Source organism: Scylla paramamosain, chromosome 25 (assembly GCF_035594125.1).
Source record: "Scylla paramamosain isolate STU-SP2022 chromosome 25, ASM3559412v1, whole genome shotgun sequence".
NCBI lineage: Eukaryota > Metazoa > Arthropoda > Malacostraca > Decapoda > Portunidae > Scylla > Scylla paramamosain.
This window is the reverse complement of record NC_087175.1, coordinates 6,875,001-6,894,432: the sequence shown is the minus strand read 5'-3', so window position 1 is coordinate 6,894,432 and position 19,432 is coordinate 6,875,001. Positions and strand designations below refer to the sequence as shown.

General features: G+C 42.2%; 1 protein-coding gene across 6 annotated transcripts in view; it reads right to left on the bottom strand.

The window, feature by feature from the left end:
- The window catches only part of LOC135113187 (uridine phosphorylase 1-like), a 37,089-nt gene that overhangs the window by 7,483 nt on the left and 10,174 nt on the right, over positions 1-19,432 (bottom strand). For 2 of the 6 annotated variants that reach the window (XM_064028309.1, XM_064028307.1), the window contains exons 1-6: positions 8,980-9,092; positions 5,596-6,231; positions 3,700-3,961; positions 1,450-1,659; positions 664-802; positions 95-288 (exon numbers count right to left, since the gene is read on the bottom strand). In XM_064028309.1, coding sequence (XP_063884379.1) covers positions 95-288; positions 664-802; positions 1,450-1,659; positions 3,700-3,961; positions 5,596-5,699 — 909 coding nt within the window. In that variant the 5' untranslated portion in view covers positions 5,700-6,231; positions 8,980-9,092. Of the gene's footprint in view, positions 1-94; positions 289-663; positions 803-1,449; positions 1,660-3,699; positions 3,962-5,595; positions 6,374-8,979; positions 9,093-12,013; positions 12,087-19,432 lie in introns of those variants that run through there. The other 4 variants (XM_064028308.1, XM_064028305.1, XM_064028306.1 and 1 more) reach the window with 3 other exon arrangements.

The window sequence follows — 19,432 nt, the reverse complement described above, 5'->3', positions numbered from 1 at the left end:
TCAAAAAGCAAATAAACATAGAAATAAATCAATAAATCAATAAAATAAAATCTAAATGACACACACACACACACACACACACACACACACACACCTGATCCCCATGCAGTCTATTGAGTAAAGTGACGCAGACCACCGCGCCGCGCACCCCAGCATGGTGACACAGTGCGGCGAAGCACAGGCTCTCCATCTCCATGTTCACCACGTTCTCTGCATGGATCTTACGCAGGAAAGCCAGCTTGTCCTCCTCGGTGTAGTCACAGAAGGCGCCGTCCAGCCTGCCCTGACCTGCCGAGGAACGAGAAGGGGAGTGAGTGACGGGAAGGAACGCAAGTGAGGAGCAGGATGTGTGTGTGTTAGATCTGCTAAGAAGGAAAGAAAGGATGGAGGGAAGGCAAGGAAAGGAGAGAGAGAGAGAGAGAGAGAGAGAGAGAGAGAGAGAGAGAGAGAGAGAGAGAGAGAGAGAGAGAGAGAGAGAGAGTTACAATGTACAAACTACTACTACTACTACTACTACAATTACGAGCGTATACTATCACTAATCAACTTCCCCTCGTTTCGTTACTAACACCACCACCACAACCACCACCACCACCATCTACTGCTGCTACTACTACTACGACAACTCCTACCACCACCACCACCACCACCACCACCACTCACCCTCGTAGAAGTCGTAGGTGCACATGGTCTTGCCCACAGTCACGGTGAAGGGATCGTCCTCGCGTCGCAGGTTCTTGAGGTCGTGGGCCAGCTGGCGGTCCAGCACTGCGGGGCGCCTCTGCATCTGCCCCAGCACTGGCTGCGGGGAGGAGGAGGAAAGGTCATGTGGTAGGTATAAGTTAATGCATGTGTGTGTGTGTGTGTGTGTGTGGTAAAGTCTACTAGAAGGAAGAAGTGAGCCAAACGTCCTGCCTAGCTCACGATGCCACACTGCCCTCCGATTCAGACCCAAAATAAGTTTAACGTGCTACTTAACCCTCCCAAAACACCACATCCAAATACAGCCAAGTACATTCCTGTGCTAGATGATCCGATACTTTCGCGCGAGGTTGAGGACCAGCAGGTGGGGGTGTTAAGGGCGGCAAGGCGTGTGAGCCGGATGGGGTGCCGCCAGGGATATTCAAAGTGTTGCCAGCAACATGACTACTGTGTATGACTACTCTACAAATATTTTTATGGATGCCACGTACCCCAACCCCTAGTGACTGCCAAGCTCTTCACCGTGTTCAAATGAGGTTCCCGTGCTATCTATATAGATCATTATTACCGAGGGATAATAGCAACAAACAGCAGTGCAAAACTGCTTGACATGGTGCTTTGTGACTCAACAAATGGTTCACTTCTCACAGACAGCAAGCAAACGGCCAGGCGGGAAAGGGGTGTCTGGAGCACATAACTAGTCACGCTGCGGCTGCTGATCACCACCGCACCCTCCCACACACTCACCAGCTCAAGGTAAGGCTGCAGGAGACCGTCCACCGCACTCTCGCTGATCACCAAGTTGCCTCCCTCGATGCCAATACCCCCGCACGTGCCCAGCCTGAAGAAGATGGGATCCCGGCACTTGGCGTGGTACATCAACTTGATGACCTCGTGCAGCAGGATCCCCACGGAGGGAATGCCCATGCCGTGCGAGAAACACAGCACTGGGCCCACCTGTTATTGAGAGAGCACAGATGTACACGTGTTACTGATGAGAAAAGTGGGAGGGAAAAAAACTGTACGTACTGTCATGACCTTTTGAATGCTTGGAGATTCCCTTATTTTCTTTTTATTGTTGTGTTTTTAGTTGCTAAAACACAGCGCTGGGACAACCTCTGACTGAGAGAGGAACAGGTGTGTGTTATTGATTGAAAAAAGGGAAAATCGTATTGATTTATTCAGAATTAGTTAGTGTGTTACTGTATGTTACACTATGCAATGTAATGTAATATTGTGTTATGTTAGATTAGACAAATCTGTGGATTGGGATGAGGTGAATATAAGTAGATATGTTTTATACAGAGAATGCCACGTGTAGGCCTGATGACTTCTTGGCTTCTTGTACCTTCCCTTATATCCTTATGTTCAAAGCTGCTATAAAGACAGTGTCGGGCCCACCTTTGTTTGGGGAGGGGGCAGGTGTGTGTGCTGGTGACTGGGGAGGTGGGGAGAACTTCTGATTTCATTTGGTTTGAGTAGTTTGTTAGGTTTGTTATGTTACGTCAGATTAATCAGCTGCCAGAATCAACCTGTGTTTGGGGAAGGGAGAGATGTGTTAGTGACAAGAAAAAAAAAGGGGGGGAGGGAACGGAATTTGAATTAATTTCACCAGATTCGTATGAGTTAGGTTGCACCGTCCCAGACCTAATAGACTAGGGAAACCGGGCGTGAAAAGCAAGATGAAAAGTACGAGTTAGGTGTGTTATGTTAATTAGTTACGAGAAATGTAATACTGGTTCCTGTGTCTAAGGAGAGGCCAGGTGTGTGCTGGTGATTGGAAAAAAAACATTGATTTCATTAGGTTAATTAGTCATGTTAATTAGTTGCGAGAAACAGTACTCTCTCTCTCTCTCTCTCTCTCTCTCTCTCTCTCTCTCTCTCTCTCTCTCTCTCTCTCTCTCTCTCTCTCCTGCTCCTCCTCCTCGCCTCATCATTTACTCGCTTCTGAATCTCCTAATTGGCTGTCATGTGGAGTTACACCTGTAATAAGGGTGTTTGCTGTGTGTGTGTGTGTGTGTGTGTGTGTGTGTGTGTGTGTGTGTGTGTGTGTGTGTGTGTGTGTGTGTGTGTGTGTGTGTGTGTGTGTGTGTGTGTGTGTGTGTGTATGTGTGTGTGTGTGTGTGTGTGTGTGTGTGTGTGTACATACATAAGAACATAAGAAATAAGGGAAGCTGCAAGAAGCGACCAGGCTTACCTGTGGTAGTCCCTCTATGAAATATACCTACCTATTTCTATCTATTATCCCCATCCATACACCTGTCTAATCTTCTCTTAAAGCTCTCTAGTGTTCTAGCACTAACAACATGATCAGTCCGTTCCACTCATCTACCACTCTATTTGAGAAGTAATTTTTTCCTATCTCCTTCCTAAAACCTAAATTCTTTCAAGCTTGAACCCGCTATTTCTTGTTCTACCCTGGTTGCTGATCCTAAGTGTGTGTGTGTGTGTGTGTGTGTGTGTGTGTGTGTGTGTGTGTGTGTGTGTGAGTTTTAAGTTACGTATGAATATATCCTTACTGCTACTACCAACACTACCACCACCACTGCTGCTGCTGCTGCTGCTGCTGCTGCTGCTGCTGCTACTATTACTACTACATTTGCTGCTACTACTACTACATTTGCTGCTACTACTAATAATGATGCTACTACTTGGCCGGTCTCTCTGACACGCAGTAGCAGTTGTCGTAATAGTAGTAGTAGTAGTAGTAGTAGTAGTAACAGCAGAAAGAGTAATAGTAGTAGTGGTAGTAGTTATAGGAATAGCTGCTACCATTGCCAAACACCCAGTCATCCAAACATCCCACCCCTCCACACACCAACCATCCAAACACCTAAACACACTTTCTTTCCACACCAAGCACTCAAACACTCCAACCCTCTACACCACACATTCAAATACACCAAACACCCAAACACTCAAGCACCATCTCTTCCACATCAAACGCTCAGACACCCAGACACCCTTTCTTTCAACCCGAGACAGCCAGACGCTCACCTTGTACATGGAGTAGCGGTAGGACTGAAACGAGATATCCAGCAATGTAGTCCCGGCCGGCAGCTTGTATCCAATCTCATCCATGATATAGTACGCAAACTGCTCCATCCTCTTGGGCGTTCCTCCCATGCAGACGAAGCGCACGTCACTGAACATCTCCTGCAGGTCGTGGGAGCCGGAGCCCAGAGCCAGGTGGTAGAGAATGTCCTGCTCCATCTCGCTGATGTGCGGGTTGCGGAGGCGAAGTGCACCATCCGGGAACCTGAGCATTAGGGTGGGAACGTTGTCACTTGTGGGGGTGTGGGGCTGCTCTGTGTTGTGTTGTGTTGTGTTGTGTTGGTTAGGTTAGGCTACTGTAGGTTAGGTTATGTCAGAGAGAGAGAGAGAGAGAGAGAGAGAGAGAGAGAGAGAGAGAGAGAGAGAGAGAGAGAGAGAGAGAGAGAGAGAGAGAGAGAGAGAGAATAACAAAGGTAAAGAAGACAAGACGGGGTAACACACACACACACACACACACACACACACACACACACACACACACACACACACACACACACGGAAAGACAGTCCTCAGTCTCATATTGCACTCCCCCCCTCTACACCACAACCTTCACCCACACCCCGCCAGCCCCTCCCCCTCCCTCCCTCCCAGAAAGATGACTCTGCACTAGAACAGTCAAGGTCGCCAGACAGACTCACCTGTACCGTTAAGTTTACCATTGTTGTTGTTGTTATTATTACTATTATTATTATTATTATTATTATTATTAATATTATTGTTAGTATTATTATCATTATTATTATTATTATATTTCCTTCATTTTATCCTGCTGATGTTGTTTTGTTATTTACTGGTGGTATTGTTATTCCTTATAATAATAATAATTATTATCATTATAATGATAATAATAATAATAATAATAATAATAATAATAATAATAATAATAATAATAATAATAATAAAAATAACAATAATAATGATAATAATAATAATTATTATTATTATTATTGTTGTTGTTATTATTTACGATTGTGGAGGTAGCAGTAATAATAGGAGGAGGAGGAGGAATACAAAGGAATACAAAGGAAAGCCAAACAGCAACAGACCTTTTGGTCCTTGCAAGGCTGTTTGGTAACTACTTCTAACTAGCTACAGTGAAGAGAGACAGGACAGCATAGCAGAAGGCTCCTCCCCACCCACCACTCCCTCCAGCTTGCGCTGGCATGGAAATAGTTGGGAAAAGTACCATGCAGTATGGAAAAACTGACATGGAAAATTTTCATAGGAAAGGATGAAAGGAAGTTCTACTATTCACCCTACGGTGAACTCTATACGCCTATCTGAAAGTTAATACAAGTTATATTAAAACTGTTGAATAAGAGTTTAAATAGTGAATTTAGTAAATTTAGTAATTATTCGGAGGAGGAGGAGGGGGAGGAAGAGGAGGAGGAGGAGGAGGAGGAGGAGCACTAGTACTTGTAGTAATAGTAGTATAAATAGTAACAGTAGTAATAGCAGTAGTTATAGAAATAGCTGTTACCGTTGCCTTATTTTTGTTGTTAATATCATCAATAGCAAGCCCGCGCGCACGCACGCACACACACACACACACACACACATACACACACACACACACACACACACATCTGATTCCCTGGTAATATAGTGTTGAAGAAGACACTACTACTACTACTACTACTACTACTACTACCACCACCACCACCACCACCACCATTACTCTTCTAATACTAGCACTAGGTACTACACTGAAATCACACACACACACACACACACACACACACACACACACACTACGGGCTTGACTCAGTCATGTAAAAATAAAATTAGTTTGAAACAATTAGGTAAGAACACACACACACTCACACACACACACACACCTGGTAGGGTCAGTGCTCTGCTCCCCGTTGGCATCCAGCTGTCTGCCCTCCTCCTCCTCCTCCTCCAGCGGGAACATTCCAAACTCAATCTCGTGGCAAGGCATTGTGAACCTGCGCCAAGCCTTTCCTTCCCTTTTGTCTGTGGTACTCTTGCGCTCTTCCTTCTTTGCTACTTGTGATTTGTATTAGTCTCTTCCTATTGGCTAGTTGTTCCTCTCGTTCTTATTGGCTGGTTGTTCCCCTTGTCCTTATAGGCTAGTTCTTTCTACTCGGTATTTATCCCTCTTGTTTTTATTGGTTATTTCTTCTTCTTGCTTCTATTAGGTAATTTTTCTTGTTTTTATTAGCTATTTATTTATATTGCTTTAATTTGCTATTTCTTCTTTTTATCTCTTATACTTTTCTTCCTCTTACTGATTTTGTTTACTTTCTTCCTCTCGCACTCTCACTGTTCTTTCCCTCTTCCTTCTCGCCACGGTTTATCTTGTTTCTTTCTCTCTTCGTGTTTATCAGCGTTGTCTTTCTTTCGTTCTCGGTGAATGACTCGCAAAATCAAGACTTCAACGTTCAGAAAAGAGAAAACTTACTGTTATTACTGCTGTTACTATTACTATGACCAACAGCTTCGTATTACCACTAAAAAAAAAAAAAAAAATGCAAATTATGAATTATATTTGGTCTTCCTTTGTGTTCTTTTACAAGTGCCCCAAAAAGCACACGAGTTCGAATTCCCGTAAGAAGTTACTCACTACACCACCACGTCCACTCTTCCACGGATACTGACCCGCATCACCCGTTGCCTTCCTTTATATGCCACCAGCCCTCCCTATTACTATCTATGCCTCCTCCAGTGCCATTCCAGACCCTGTGATTGGCTGGCGAGGATGAGGTGGGGCGTGACTTGAAAGGGAGGGAGAGACCTGTGATTGGCTGACTTGGTGCTGGGCAGAGGAGACCGAGTGGTGATTGGTTGGTTTCTGTGTGTATGTATGATGTCATGGTGTTTGTGCGTTGTAACGTGTGTGTGTGTGTGTGTGTGTGTGTGTGTGTGTGTGTATTTTTACTACTTGAGAAGCTAAATTTGTTGACAGTGTTTACGTATCTAATCTTTTTCAGTGTGTGTGTGTGTGTGTGTGTGTGTGTGTGTGTGTGTGTGTGTGTGTGTGTGTGTGTGTGTGTGTGTGTGTGTGTGTGTGGGTGGGTGTTTAAGTGAGTCATGGATTAAGGGTAGTAAGAGAAAACGTAAAAAAAAGCATTGATGGTGATGATAAGGAAAAGAAAGAATTTACGAGTACAAGAACCTGAACTGAGTCATTCTTATATGACGAAACGAAGCGACACGCTGACGGATGGGAGCTTCGGCCCATTGTTTATTGAGAGAGAGAGAGAGAGAGAGAGAGAGAGAGAGAGAGAGAGAGAGAGAGAGAGAGAGAGAGAGAGAGAGAGAGAGAGAGTTTGATTATTGAGAAACAAAAAGCAGGTAACTAAAGTAGCCAGATAGATGGATAGATAGATAGATAGATAGATAGATAGATAGATAGATAGATAGACAGATAGATAGTAGATAGATTGATAGATAGACAGACAGATAGATAGACAGATAGACACAGACAGACAGATAGACGGATATATAGATAAATAGACAGAGATGGAGTAACAGGTAGAGAGAGATAGGTAGATAAACAGAAATGTAGGTAGTAAGAAAGACGAATAATAAATACTAGGTGCGTAGGTGGGCAGGTAGGTAGGTAGATATATATAAATGCAAGAAATAAAACACACAAATAGTACAGAATCTAAACCATTTCGTCAACCTCATGCAATAAACGAACCCTCAAAATAAACAGAATAGATAAGAAATAAGTTATGGGTAATTCAAAGATAATGTATATATAAACACAATGACAATTACGAATGACATTACGTGACGGAAAATATGCATGCGTACTTGAGAGAGAGAGAGAGAGAGAGAGAGAGAGAGAGAGAGAGAGAGAGAGAGAGAGAGAGAGAGAGAGAGAGAGAGAGAGAGAGAGAGAGAGAGAGAGTATAAATATATCTTTGCATCTGTTCAATTATTGCATTACCATTCATCACGTGTGTGTGTGTGTGTGTGTGTGCGTTGTAGGAAAGAAAGTGTCGAATTACATTAACAGAAAACCACGTTAGTGTAGGAGTGGGATGTGTGTGTGTGTGTGTGTGTGTGTGTGTGTGTGTAGGGGGTGAGGGGTGGCTGGAGCAGTTTTTAGCTTTTCTTGAGATATTTTGTGTGGTATTTTTTATAAATTTCCTTACGTTGTAATGCTTGGTTTGGGATCGGGTATTACTCTTCTACAAGACGTTATTGAGTTTTTATAAAGTTGAACAAAAACGAGATTGTAACTTTTTGTATTACTTGTGTTTCTGTCAATATACTATACTGTGTGTGTGTGTGTGTGTGTGTGTGTGTGTGTGTGTGTGTGTGTGTGTGTGTGTGTGTGTGTGTGTGTGTGTGTGTGTGTGTGTGTGTGTGTGTGTGTGTGTGTGTGTGTGTGTGTGTGTGTGTGTGGAGAAACACGTAGAACCATGGGTTACCTTGTGGGTCTGGATACCTTGCGTTACTCAAGACACGTCTACAAAAAACAAGAACACAAGATAAGGATGAGCTGCAGGAAGCCCGTCAGTCAACTTCACGTGGCGGCCAATGGGCGTGTACTGGACTCTATTATATTCCTATTCTTCCTGAGGTTCACTGCCTGGCTGGTTGCTATTAGTACTATACTGGTGCTGCTCCTCCTCCTACTGCTGCTGCTGCTGCTGCTGCTGCTACTTGTACTACTACTACTACTACTGCTATGGTAGTAACTAATGTGAAAGAGAGAGAGAGAGAGAGAGAGAGAGAGAGAGAGAGAGAGAGAGAGAGAGAGAGAGAGAGAGAGAGAGAGAGAGAGAGAGAGAGAGAGAGAGAGAGAGAGAACAAAATTAATAAGATGGTTAATTTAATGTTGTCCAGTCGCCATCAAAATTCGCCAATGTGGGAATCGGGCTTAACAGCAGCAGCAGCAGCAGTAACAGCAGCAACAGCAGCAGCAGCAGCAGCAGCAGCAGCAGCAGCAGCAACAGTAGTAGTAGTAGTAGTAGTAGTAGTAGTAGTAGTAGTAGTAGTAGTAGTAGTAGTAGTAGTAGTAGTAGTGGATATTAGCAACAGCAGGAATCCCAGCAAGAGCACCATTATTTCTTATATATATCATAATGGCATATAAAGTTACGGTTCTTCTAAACCAGTCTGAGGAGGTGTCTTGCGTGGGCCAACTGACATTTCGCCATCTGCTTCATCTTATCACAACTCAAGTGACAAATAAAAGAAAAACGAATAACGAGAACGCCCCAAAACAATGACTTACGAACCTTCAGTCTATCAGAGGAGGCAGTGGAGGGTGACATACCGATACAGTGCAGCAGGCAGAGGTAACGGCGCAGTACTAACAAAGGAATGAAGGTGCCTCTAAGTCCCCTGAGTCACTGTGAGCTTTGGCGGCTTACTTGAGGTACACTTCCTGATTCACTGATTACAACCGGAACTACTTCTGTCGCTACCGAGGGTGTGGAGAGAGAGAGAGAGAGAGAGAGAGAGAGAGAGAGAGAGAGAGAGAGAGAGAGAGAGAGAGAGAGAGAGAGAGAGAGAGAGAGGGGGGAGACGGTTACCATTGTTCAGTTCTTATATCATTGTCCTTGTGTGTGCATGTGTGTGTGTGTGTGTGTGTGTGTGTGTGTGTGTGTGTGTGTGTGTGTGTGTGTGTGTGTGTGTGTGTGTGTGTGTGTGTGGTTTATGATATAAGTTTAGTATATTACTGGATTACGTGTGTGTACTCTCTCTCTCTCTCTCTCTCTCTCTCTCTCTCTCTCTCTCTCTCTCTCTCTCTCTCTCTCTCTCTCTCCTTTAATTCCCTCCAGCTAACTGTAATTTGATATTCCCTCACCGATTTGACAAATTAAAAAATACACACACACACACACACACACACACACACACACACACACACACACACACACTGGTACGATTAAAACCACGACTGGTAATTTAAAAGTGCAACATATGATAGTTTGTTTATGTGTGTGTGTGTGTGTGTGTGTGTGTGTGTGTGTGTGTGTGTGTGTGTGTGTGTGTGTGTGTGTGTGTGTGTGTGTGTGTGTGTGTGTGTGTGCAATCTTGGTGACAAGCACACAACTTGACTAAACATTGCCTCAAGGTGACTCTCTCTCTCTCTCTCTCTCTCTCTCTCTCTCTCTCTCTCTCTCTCGAAAGTAACAAAGCACTTCCTTTTGTACCATAACTATACAGAGAAGAGGAGTGGGAGGAGGAGGAGGAAGGAGGAGGGGGAGGGGGAGGGGGAGGAGGAGGAGGAGGAGGAGGGGGAGGAGAGGAGGATAAGGTATAGGGGAAGAAGGAGGAACGTATTAAAGAGGAGTGTAAAAAGAGTATAAGAGGACTGTTAACCCTTTGACTGCCACTTGGTACACCTTTCCCTAATTACCAATCACGCTGAGACATCTTTACTTCTACGGGTTTGAAATGGGAAGAGATTGCAAAATGTATTCCCCCATAACGTTCTGGTGGATGCTCATAAAAATTTCATACATTGCATAATAATGCTAGTAACTGTCTCGTATCAAAGTGAAAGAGTTAACTTATCACTAACCTAACCCGTGCCCTTGTGACCACCTCCTTCACATCCTAGTAACAGGAGAGATGGGGCAGCCACACACACACACACACACACACACACACAGCCATGCCCTCTCCATCCTTTGCATCACAACACTTCAAGACTCCGCCGTGAAGAGATAGCCTGATAGTACCTTCTCCATCTCTTAACTTTTTTGCAGTGTTTCTTGATATGAAGTCCTGACAACATCACAGATTGAAGATACGATGGGTGAACAGGAGCGAGTAGTAGTAGTAGTAATAGTAGTAGTAGAACATATAATAATACAAATAAGAGAGATGTGTCGATAGTGAGAGAAAAAGAGGGCAGCAAAAAAATAAATAAATAATAATAATGAATGTGACTGAAGGCATACAGGATTAGAATATAAGATAACAATGCGAGTTTTAGAATACGCAAGGAGTACGAGTAAGTGAAGGAAAAAAGTGGGCAGGGCAGGAATGAATAGAGGACGATGCTGGAATGCGAAAGGTGAGAGTGAGAGGGTGTAGGGAGTGCAGAGAGGGAATGCAAGAGCTGGGATAAGTGAAGAGTCTTGTGTCGTGGCTATCTCCTTGTGTAACCTTTGGAACAGGTGTCAGAGAGAGAGAGAGAGAGAGAGAGAGAGAGAGAGAGAGAGAGAGAGAGAGAGAGAGAGAGAGAGAGAGAGAGAGAGAGAGAGAGAGAGAGAGAGAGAGAGAGAGAGAACAAAATCAATAAGACAGACAGACAGTAAATAGACAGAGAGATAGATAGACAGATAGAAAAATAGAGAAATAAACAGAAAGATAGACAGATACATAGATACATATATAGATACATAGAGAAACAGAAACAGATAAAGAGCAGACACATAAATAAATACATAGACACATAAACAGAAAGACAAATAGACAAATAAAGAGATAGATAGACAGATGAACAGACAGGTAGATCGAGAGAGAGAGAGAGAGAGAGAGAGCCACGATGTTCAGCCTGTTGCATCTAATCGACTTATATAATCTACGAGTCGTCACGTGTTGGTAGCTCGTCAACAGATCAGACAGGGAATCAAAGCAGAGGGCAACACATCCCGAGGTGGAGGTGAGTGCAGCAATGTGCGCAGTCCCGTCCACTGCTGAGGTCGACCTTATCTATAAACATGGACTCTTCATGGCTAAATATAAATCATGCAGCCTTGGATGATTCTGGGCACTCTCTCTCTCTCTCTCTCTCTCTCTCTCTCTCTCTCTCTCTCTCTCTCTCTCTCTCTCTCTCTCTCTCTCTCTCTCTCTCTCTCTCTCGCAAACACACACACACACACACACACACACACACACACACACACACACACACACACACACACACACACACACACACCTGCACATATATACATATATATACATACATACATACATACATACTCGTAGGAACAGAGGTGTGCAAATAATATAGATGTATTAAACGAATTATAAGTATTGGGTAAAGAGAAGAAAAGAGAAAAGAAAAGACGAGCTTGATTCAGTCACATAAAATATAGGGAAGTAAATAAAAAGTAAGTTTGTACGTACTATATACTACATACATGCATACATACATACTCGTACATACATACATACACATACACAACTGAAACACCTTGAGAAGTATATAAAAAAAGCAGCAAACATTTTAGGATGAAATTTATATCTTTTGTTCACTATTTTTTGAGAGAGAGAGAGAGAGAGAGAGAGAGAGAGAGAGAGAGAGAGACTCACCGATCATTGTCCTCCTCTTCTCTCTTGTCCCCGCTGCTCATCTTGTCACAAACTTGAGGTCAACCTTGAGATTCTGAAGAAAAGGAGAAAACATCGTAAACATTCTCCTTCGCCACACACACACACACACACACACACACACACACACACACACACACACACACACACACACACACACACTTTACAAAAAATTTACCATTTACTGCTCTCTCTCTCTCTCTCTCTCTCTCTCTCTCTCTCTCTCTCTCTCTCTCTCTCTCTCTCTCTCTCTCTCTCTCTCTTTTAGTTGCTAATTTAATAATTTTATCTCCATATTCTCGCGAGAGAGAGAGAGAGAGAGAGAGAGAGAGAGAGAGAGAGAGAGAGAGAGAGAGAGAGAGAGAGAGAGAGAGAGAGAATTATTATTATTACAATTATCATCATTACACACAATAATCTAATCATACAAATAAGGAAAGAGAGGAGGGAGAGATAATGAAGAGTAAGGAAGGAAGGAAGGAAGGAAGGAAGAAAGAAAAGGAAGGAAGGAAGGAAGGAAGGAAGGAAGGAAGGAAGGAAGGAAGGAAGGAAGGAAGGAAGGAAGGAATGTATCATATAATTACACAAAATTAAGGAAGGAGAAACAGTGATGGAAAGGAAGGAGGGATGGAGGTAAGTAAGGAAGGAAAGGAGGAAGGAGGGAAAAAAGAAAAAATGAAGAAAAAAGAAAGAAGGAAAGAAATTAAGGGATGGACACAAGGAAGGAAGAAAGGAAGGAAGGAAAAGAGAAAGGAAGGAAGTATGAAAGAAAATAATTAAGGAAGGCTGATGGCAAGGAAGGACGAAAGAAAGAAAGAAAGAAAGAAAGAAGGAAAGAAAAAAATAAACTAAAGAAAAAAGGAAAAGAAGGAAGGAAGGAAGTATGGAAGAAAAAAATAAAGGAGGGATGGAGACAAGGGAGGAGGAAAGGAAGGAAAGAGGGCTGAAGGCAATGAGGGAAGGATGAAAGGAAGGAAGGAAGCATTCGTAGCATACCAAGGCAGTACACGTGTGTAGCTGTGTGTGGGCCTCCAGTCTCGCTCCAGTCACGGTCCGCTCACACACGATCTAGTCCTAAACAATTACCATGCATGCAATGAAGGCGTACACACTGGCGCTCAGTTCACTGTCGCTCCGCTTCTGCTCCGGTCATGATCCCTTCAAACGATATTTTGACCGGAGCGAGAGCGGACCGCTTCTGGAGCAACGGTCAGATCTCGCTCCACTCCACTATTTTAATTTTATTCTCTAAGAACAGCTACTCAGTCCTTGAGCATTTATAAATCAACATATTTTTATGATTACACTGATATCTCCTCTATCTTTGAAATTGTTTCTTGTGGCTTCCCTTAAGTTCTTAACTGCAGATTTCTGAAACCCCAGCACAGCAGCTTGTGGTAAGACAAAAATATAAGCTTAGATGGCAAAGATGAGACATGAATCACTCCTTACGCCATTCATCACACTGTACTGACACGGCCCTTGAATTATCACGTGTCCCTTCAAATGATCACCTTACATTCATATAACCTATGATATCCAAGAAACCCAAATCCCGAATATTTTAAAAGTTTCTGAGATGTCATGTCATTTCATCTTAAGAGAGTCAAGGCTTCAGGAAGGAAATAAAAAATCATGTTCTTGTGAATGGGAGAAATCTAGATAATTGAGGCAGGTTACTGGCATCACTGCAGCGTGGTTAGTTTTTGTCTTTGAGGCCATGGCATACGAGGACATGCGACATGCAGATTATTCTCTAGAGTTGCTTGGGTTGTGTGTGTGAGTGATGCCACTAACAGATTCTGATTCAAAATTCGATATGGATTCTCTGAATGCAAAAAGTTTTAGGTTTTCTGTGCATATATTTCCATGTTTACTATAAACTTTAGTTGTTATTTTCCTTAAAAAAAAAAAATGGAGGGTAATGCAAAAGACAGCAATGCCTAAACAAGGATATGCATCAATGGCACAGATATATTACAAAAATATAAACATTTTCCCCTTTTTGCAATGTTTATTCGTCATGAAACATTAAAAACCATACTTTGCAGATCAAAACAGTGGAAATCACCATTTGAAACATGCAAATTCCCTTGCTCCATACACCACCATAAAACATAAAAAAGATGAACAAAAGCAACGAATGTTTCTCTCATCATCTGAAAATTCCCTCTTCACTGAACGAGTGTTACCCCTACTGATGAGGCAGGAGGGATGACACGCCCGCGCCCGGAGCTTGACCGTCCCTACAGTGGGAATACACTATGCGAAGCGAGAGCGGACTGTGACTGGAGCCAGACCGAACCTATAATGTGAATCAGGCCTCAGAGGGCATTTCTGTCCTTCATTTCTTGTTGCCCTTCGCCAGAACCTCTCTAGAAAAAAATAAATTAATAAAAAAATAATAAATAAATAAATAAATAAATAGTAATAAAATAAATAAAGTAAAAAAAAATCATTGTTGACTGTAGTGTTAGTTTAAACATTCTTAATTAACACCACGAGAAAATACCTACACTTAAAATACTCATACAGAATTTCCTTTAGTTTCCTGCTGGTATTCTTAACTCTGCGATAGACTACCCTTACAGAATTTTCCTGCCGGCGTCCCTGCGTATAATACTAAGCAACGAAGAGAGAGCAGAATAGTGAAAATAAATAAAGATAAATAAATAAACAAATAAGACTATTGTGAAATCAACAAACATTCTAAAGTACATGCATCAGCGGGAGAAGCCACTCATGAGAAGATTACCAATCTATCCGTGGCCGCGATAAGAGAACAATGGGTTTGAGGAATATGGACCAAAGATAGACGCCTCGACCACACCTTGCTTCATTACTCACACGTACCTATTCATCAATACTCACAGGCAAGAGGTGGTGTGACGAAAGACCGCATGGAAGGAATGACACGTAATGGGCTGGGTTACATCATATTGCGAAGATTCAGGTCCTAGTGAGAGAGAGAGAGAGAGAGAGAGAGAGAGAGAGAGAGAGAGAGAGAGAGAGAGAGAGAGAGAGAGAGAGAGAGAGAGAACAAGCTAGAACGAAAAAAAGGAAAGCAAAGTTAATTTCTTTACATTTATGAGAGAAGGCACTATATTAAATAAAAAAAAAAAAAAAAAGCTTGCTCTTTTGTGTACTCCTCAACTTGTGTGTAATGCAAAGCAGTGTGACAAACGGTCTTGACAGCCCAGTGGCGCCGCTCGTCTTCTTGCAGAACACGCCACTCTATTGCACCACCAGCTCCCAAAAAACTCAATCGAGCGTCGCAACAGTCTCAGTAAGTCCTTGGCGAGGTCACCGTGTCAGATCCAACGAAGCCAACGAAGGAATCGTGTTCCTAAACACCGCGTCGCTCTATCTCTTGCACTTAAGAACGGATTGTGGTGGAAGTTGCTGGAGGTTTTTTGTTGATAGTTTATCGTGTTCCTCATCACTCCGTCCTCCTCTGTCCTGTACTTGACGAGTCGCTGTGGAAATTTTGGGGGTTTTCAAGGTTATTTTCATGGTTGTCGTGATAGTTGATCATTTCGTCGTCGTCTCTTACATTCAACAGGTTGGCATGGAAGTTATTGGACTCTTCAAGGACGTTTTCATGTTCCTGTTGATAGTTTGCCGTATTCCTATGTAAATACTCCGTCGTCCTCTCTCTTGTCGTGGAAGTTACTGAGGTTTTCAAGGGCGTTTCCATGTTTCTATTAAAAGTTTACTGTATTTCCAAAAACTCCATCATCCTCTTATATGTAGATTTAACAAGTTGTGGTGGAGGTTGCTGAGGTTTTCGTACTTCTAAACACTTCGTCTCCTGTCTTACATTTAACAGGTTGTGGCGGAAGTCATTACGATTTTCAAGACTGTTTCCATGCGGTTCTGGTGATAACTCAAAGATTCTGCGTCATCACCAGGAAAACAATGAGAACGAAATTAATAATTTCTGTGGTCTCTGATAATCGTCTTTAAGCGAATTAAAGCGTTAAGAATACTGGCCAAGGCATCACCTTAACTGCACGTATATTCTTCAACGATTTAGGGTTTCATCTGGACTGCTTTCAAACGTCAGAGATGATCAGCCGCGTTCTCATGAGTGCATTTCCTCATTGTCAATGCAGAAAGAAGTCTTATTAAAGCATCACTGGTCACGAAAACATCCTTGAAAACCACAATAACTTCCACTAGAGCGTGTTACTTGTCGAAACAGAGGCCGGAAATGTTTAAGAATAAAACATTTCTCCGTATTCTTAAATGTTTCAATGTCTTATCGCTACTATTTTTAACAGACCTATGTGGAAGACTGAAGAAAGACACAAAACACAATGGAAGCACAGGAAGTTAATGGAAGAATAAAGAACACAAAACACAATGGAAGTAAGAGCAGCAAGTTAATGAAAGAATAATGGACACAAAACACGATGGAAGAGCAGCAAGCTAATGAAAGAATAAAGGAAACAAAACACAATGGAAGTAAGATCAGAAAGTTAATGAAAGAATATAAGGCACAAATCACAGTGGAAGTAAACACAGAAAGTCAATGGGAAGTAAGCACAGAAAGCCACTGGAAGATTGACAGAGGACACAAAACACTATGGAACTATGGACACCAACTTATTGGAAGACTGAAAGACACAAAACACAATGAAAGTAAGCGCATAAATTTATTAGACTTTTGACCACGACTGTACAAGATGACTCCAAAGCTCGAAGGCAAAGTTATTAGACATTCCATTCACTCATTCCCCCATTCTCTAAAGAACCCTGTCGTGTAGAAAACGGCAGCGCTTATTCAGAAACTCGCAGGAATGACCATTTCTTGCAAACTGTTCGTGGAAGGGGGAAACATTGACATGATTAACTGACACACGGCTTTGTTATCAAATTTTTCTGTGCCTTATCTCAGCTTCTTTTAACAAGCTCTAGTAGAAGCTTTTTTTTTCTATCGAGTGTTTACATGATATTAGCGGTAGTTTAACTGGATGCGGCGGGATCAATGGGCAAAAAAAACAACTGACTTGTCATCCCCGTGGCCTTTGAAAATTGACCCTACGAGAGAACAAAGCGTTGCCAGATAAGACTCTTGCTTCGAGGATTCTCAAGGATGCTTCCTTTTTTTTTTCATGATTTTGTTGAGTTTAACGGGGATTCCCCACTGTTAGTGGGAAAGAGATCAATGAAAACCTTAATAAATAATCTCTGTAGTCTGAAAATGGTCCCTATGAGAGAACAAACAGTTTAAAAATATAGGCCCTTGCTGACAGGATTTGCAAGGACTTTTTTTTTATGATTTTCGTGAATCTAACGAATTCTACATTGTCACTGAGAAAGAGATTCATGAAAACACTTAATTATGTGGTCTTATGAGATAATAGGACACTTAGATATATATGCCCTTGCTTTGAGGATCTTCAATTATTTTTTACTGATGTTACTGATAGTTTAACTATTATGCACTGTCAGTTGAAAAAAAAAAAAAAAACAGCCATTAAAGCCATTGTTAATAATTTCAGTGGTCTTTAAAAATGAATCCTTATGAAAGAGCAAAGAGTTTGAAGCTACAGGCCCTTGCTGTTAGGATCTTCAAGGATGACTGCAGTGATAGTTCAACAAAGACTCTGCAACATCAGTTTAACGAAAAAAGAAAAACTCTCATGAGAACCTCACTAATCATCTCTTTAGCCTTTGGAAACAGTCCTGATGAGAGCACAACGTGTTTCAGCATACCGGCCACAAAAACACAGGAATGTAATATTATTATGGCTAGAAATAGTGTTACTCCTCTACTCGTGACACTCTGCTCGTCCCAATATCTCTCTTCTGTACATTTTAGAGCTCGCCAGGAAGTTATAGTTATAGAAGTTATAGTATGGAGCATAGAAGACTCCAAAAGGCCCTCAGTAAGACTTTTGATAGGGACGTGGTGCTTCCAGACACAAGGACCAGCGGCGCTCTCACCCTTACGGACACAAGGCCACCCGGGGCACACCAGCCCGCTACGACTGCTGTTCAAGGCTGCCACTCTTAAGGTCATCTGGTACGTCCTGATCTCACGTGACCTTGCCTGACCTAGGTTAACTTAACCTATACTTAAATCTACCTCACATGATGTAACCTTACCTAACCTAACCTAACCAACCTTGCTTGATCTAACTAGATTTAATCTGACCTAACCTAAATTAAACCTATCTCACGTAATGTAACCAAACTAGCCTTGCGTGATGTAACAACCTAATCTAACCTAAAATAAAACAGCCTAATCTAACTTAACTACTTCATACGATCCAGCATAATCTAACCTAACTTGGCCTACCATAATCTATCCTAACTTAACCTGACCTAACATAATCTAACCTCTGACATAACCTAACATAAACTGATCTACCTAACAGGATCTAACATAACCTAACCTAACCTGACATGACCTAACCAAGCTTGCGTGATCCAACTTAACCTAATCTAACCTAATCTAACATAGCTTAACCTAACCTAACCTACCTCATATGATCAAACCTAACCTCACATAACCTAACCTAACCTAACCTAACTTAACCTAATCTAACCTAATCTAACATAGCTTAACCTAACCTAACCTACCTCATATGATTTAACCTAACCTCACATAACCTGACCTACCCTAACCTAACCTAACCCGACATAACTTAGCGTAGACTAATCTGGAGATGGAGATGAAGAGAGACGCAGGTACTATGGGGCGATTTTATTCCCCATAACGCCTGTGTCTCTTTTCATCTCCACCTCCAACTTGTCAAAATGCCTAAACCAATCTACCTAACAGAATCTAATGTAATCTAACCTAACCAAACATAACCTAACGAACCTAACTCGATATAATCTACCTCACATGGTCGAACCGAACACAATCTAATTAAGTCTGATAAAATAGCCTAACCTAACCTAACCAAATTTAAACTAATGTACCTCAAGTGATCTAACTCAACATAATCAAACCTAACTTAATATGAATTAATCAACAAATACATTGATATAAAATTAAAAACACTTAGCAATCGCGGAAAGGAAACGCGATTCTGGGAGAGAGAGAGAGAGAGAGAGAGAGAGAGAGAGAGAGAGAGAGAGAGAGAGAGAGAGAGAGAGAGAGAGAGAGAGAAAGTCACGAGCATTAAAACTAAACAAGAATTCGTGGACCGAGAGTAAACAGACATACAGCCACGCACACCAACAGACAGACAGACAGACAGACAGACTGATAGGGAAACCGTACTGTGCTGGTTACGTCTGGCTTCACACACACACACACACACACACACACACACACACACACACACACACACACACACACACACACACACACAACCTTGACCTTTCCGAATCTGGAGAGCACGTTCAACCAGGTAGACCGACAAGTGATAAAAGAATGTTGAT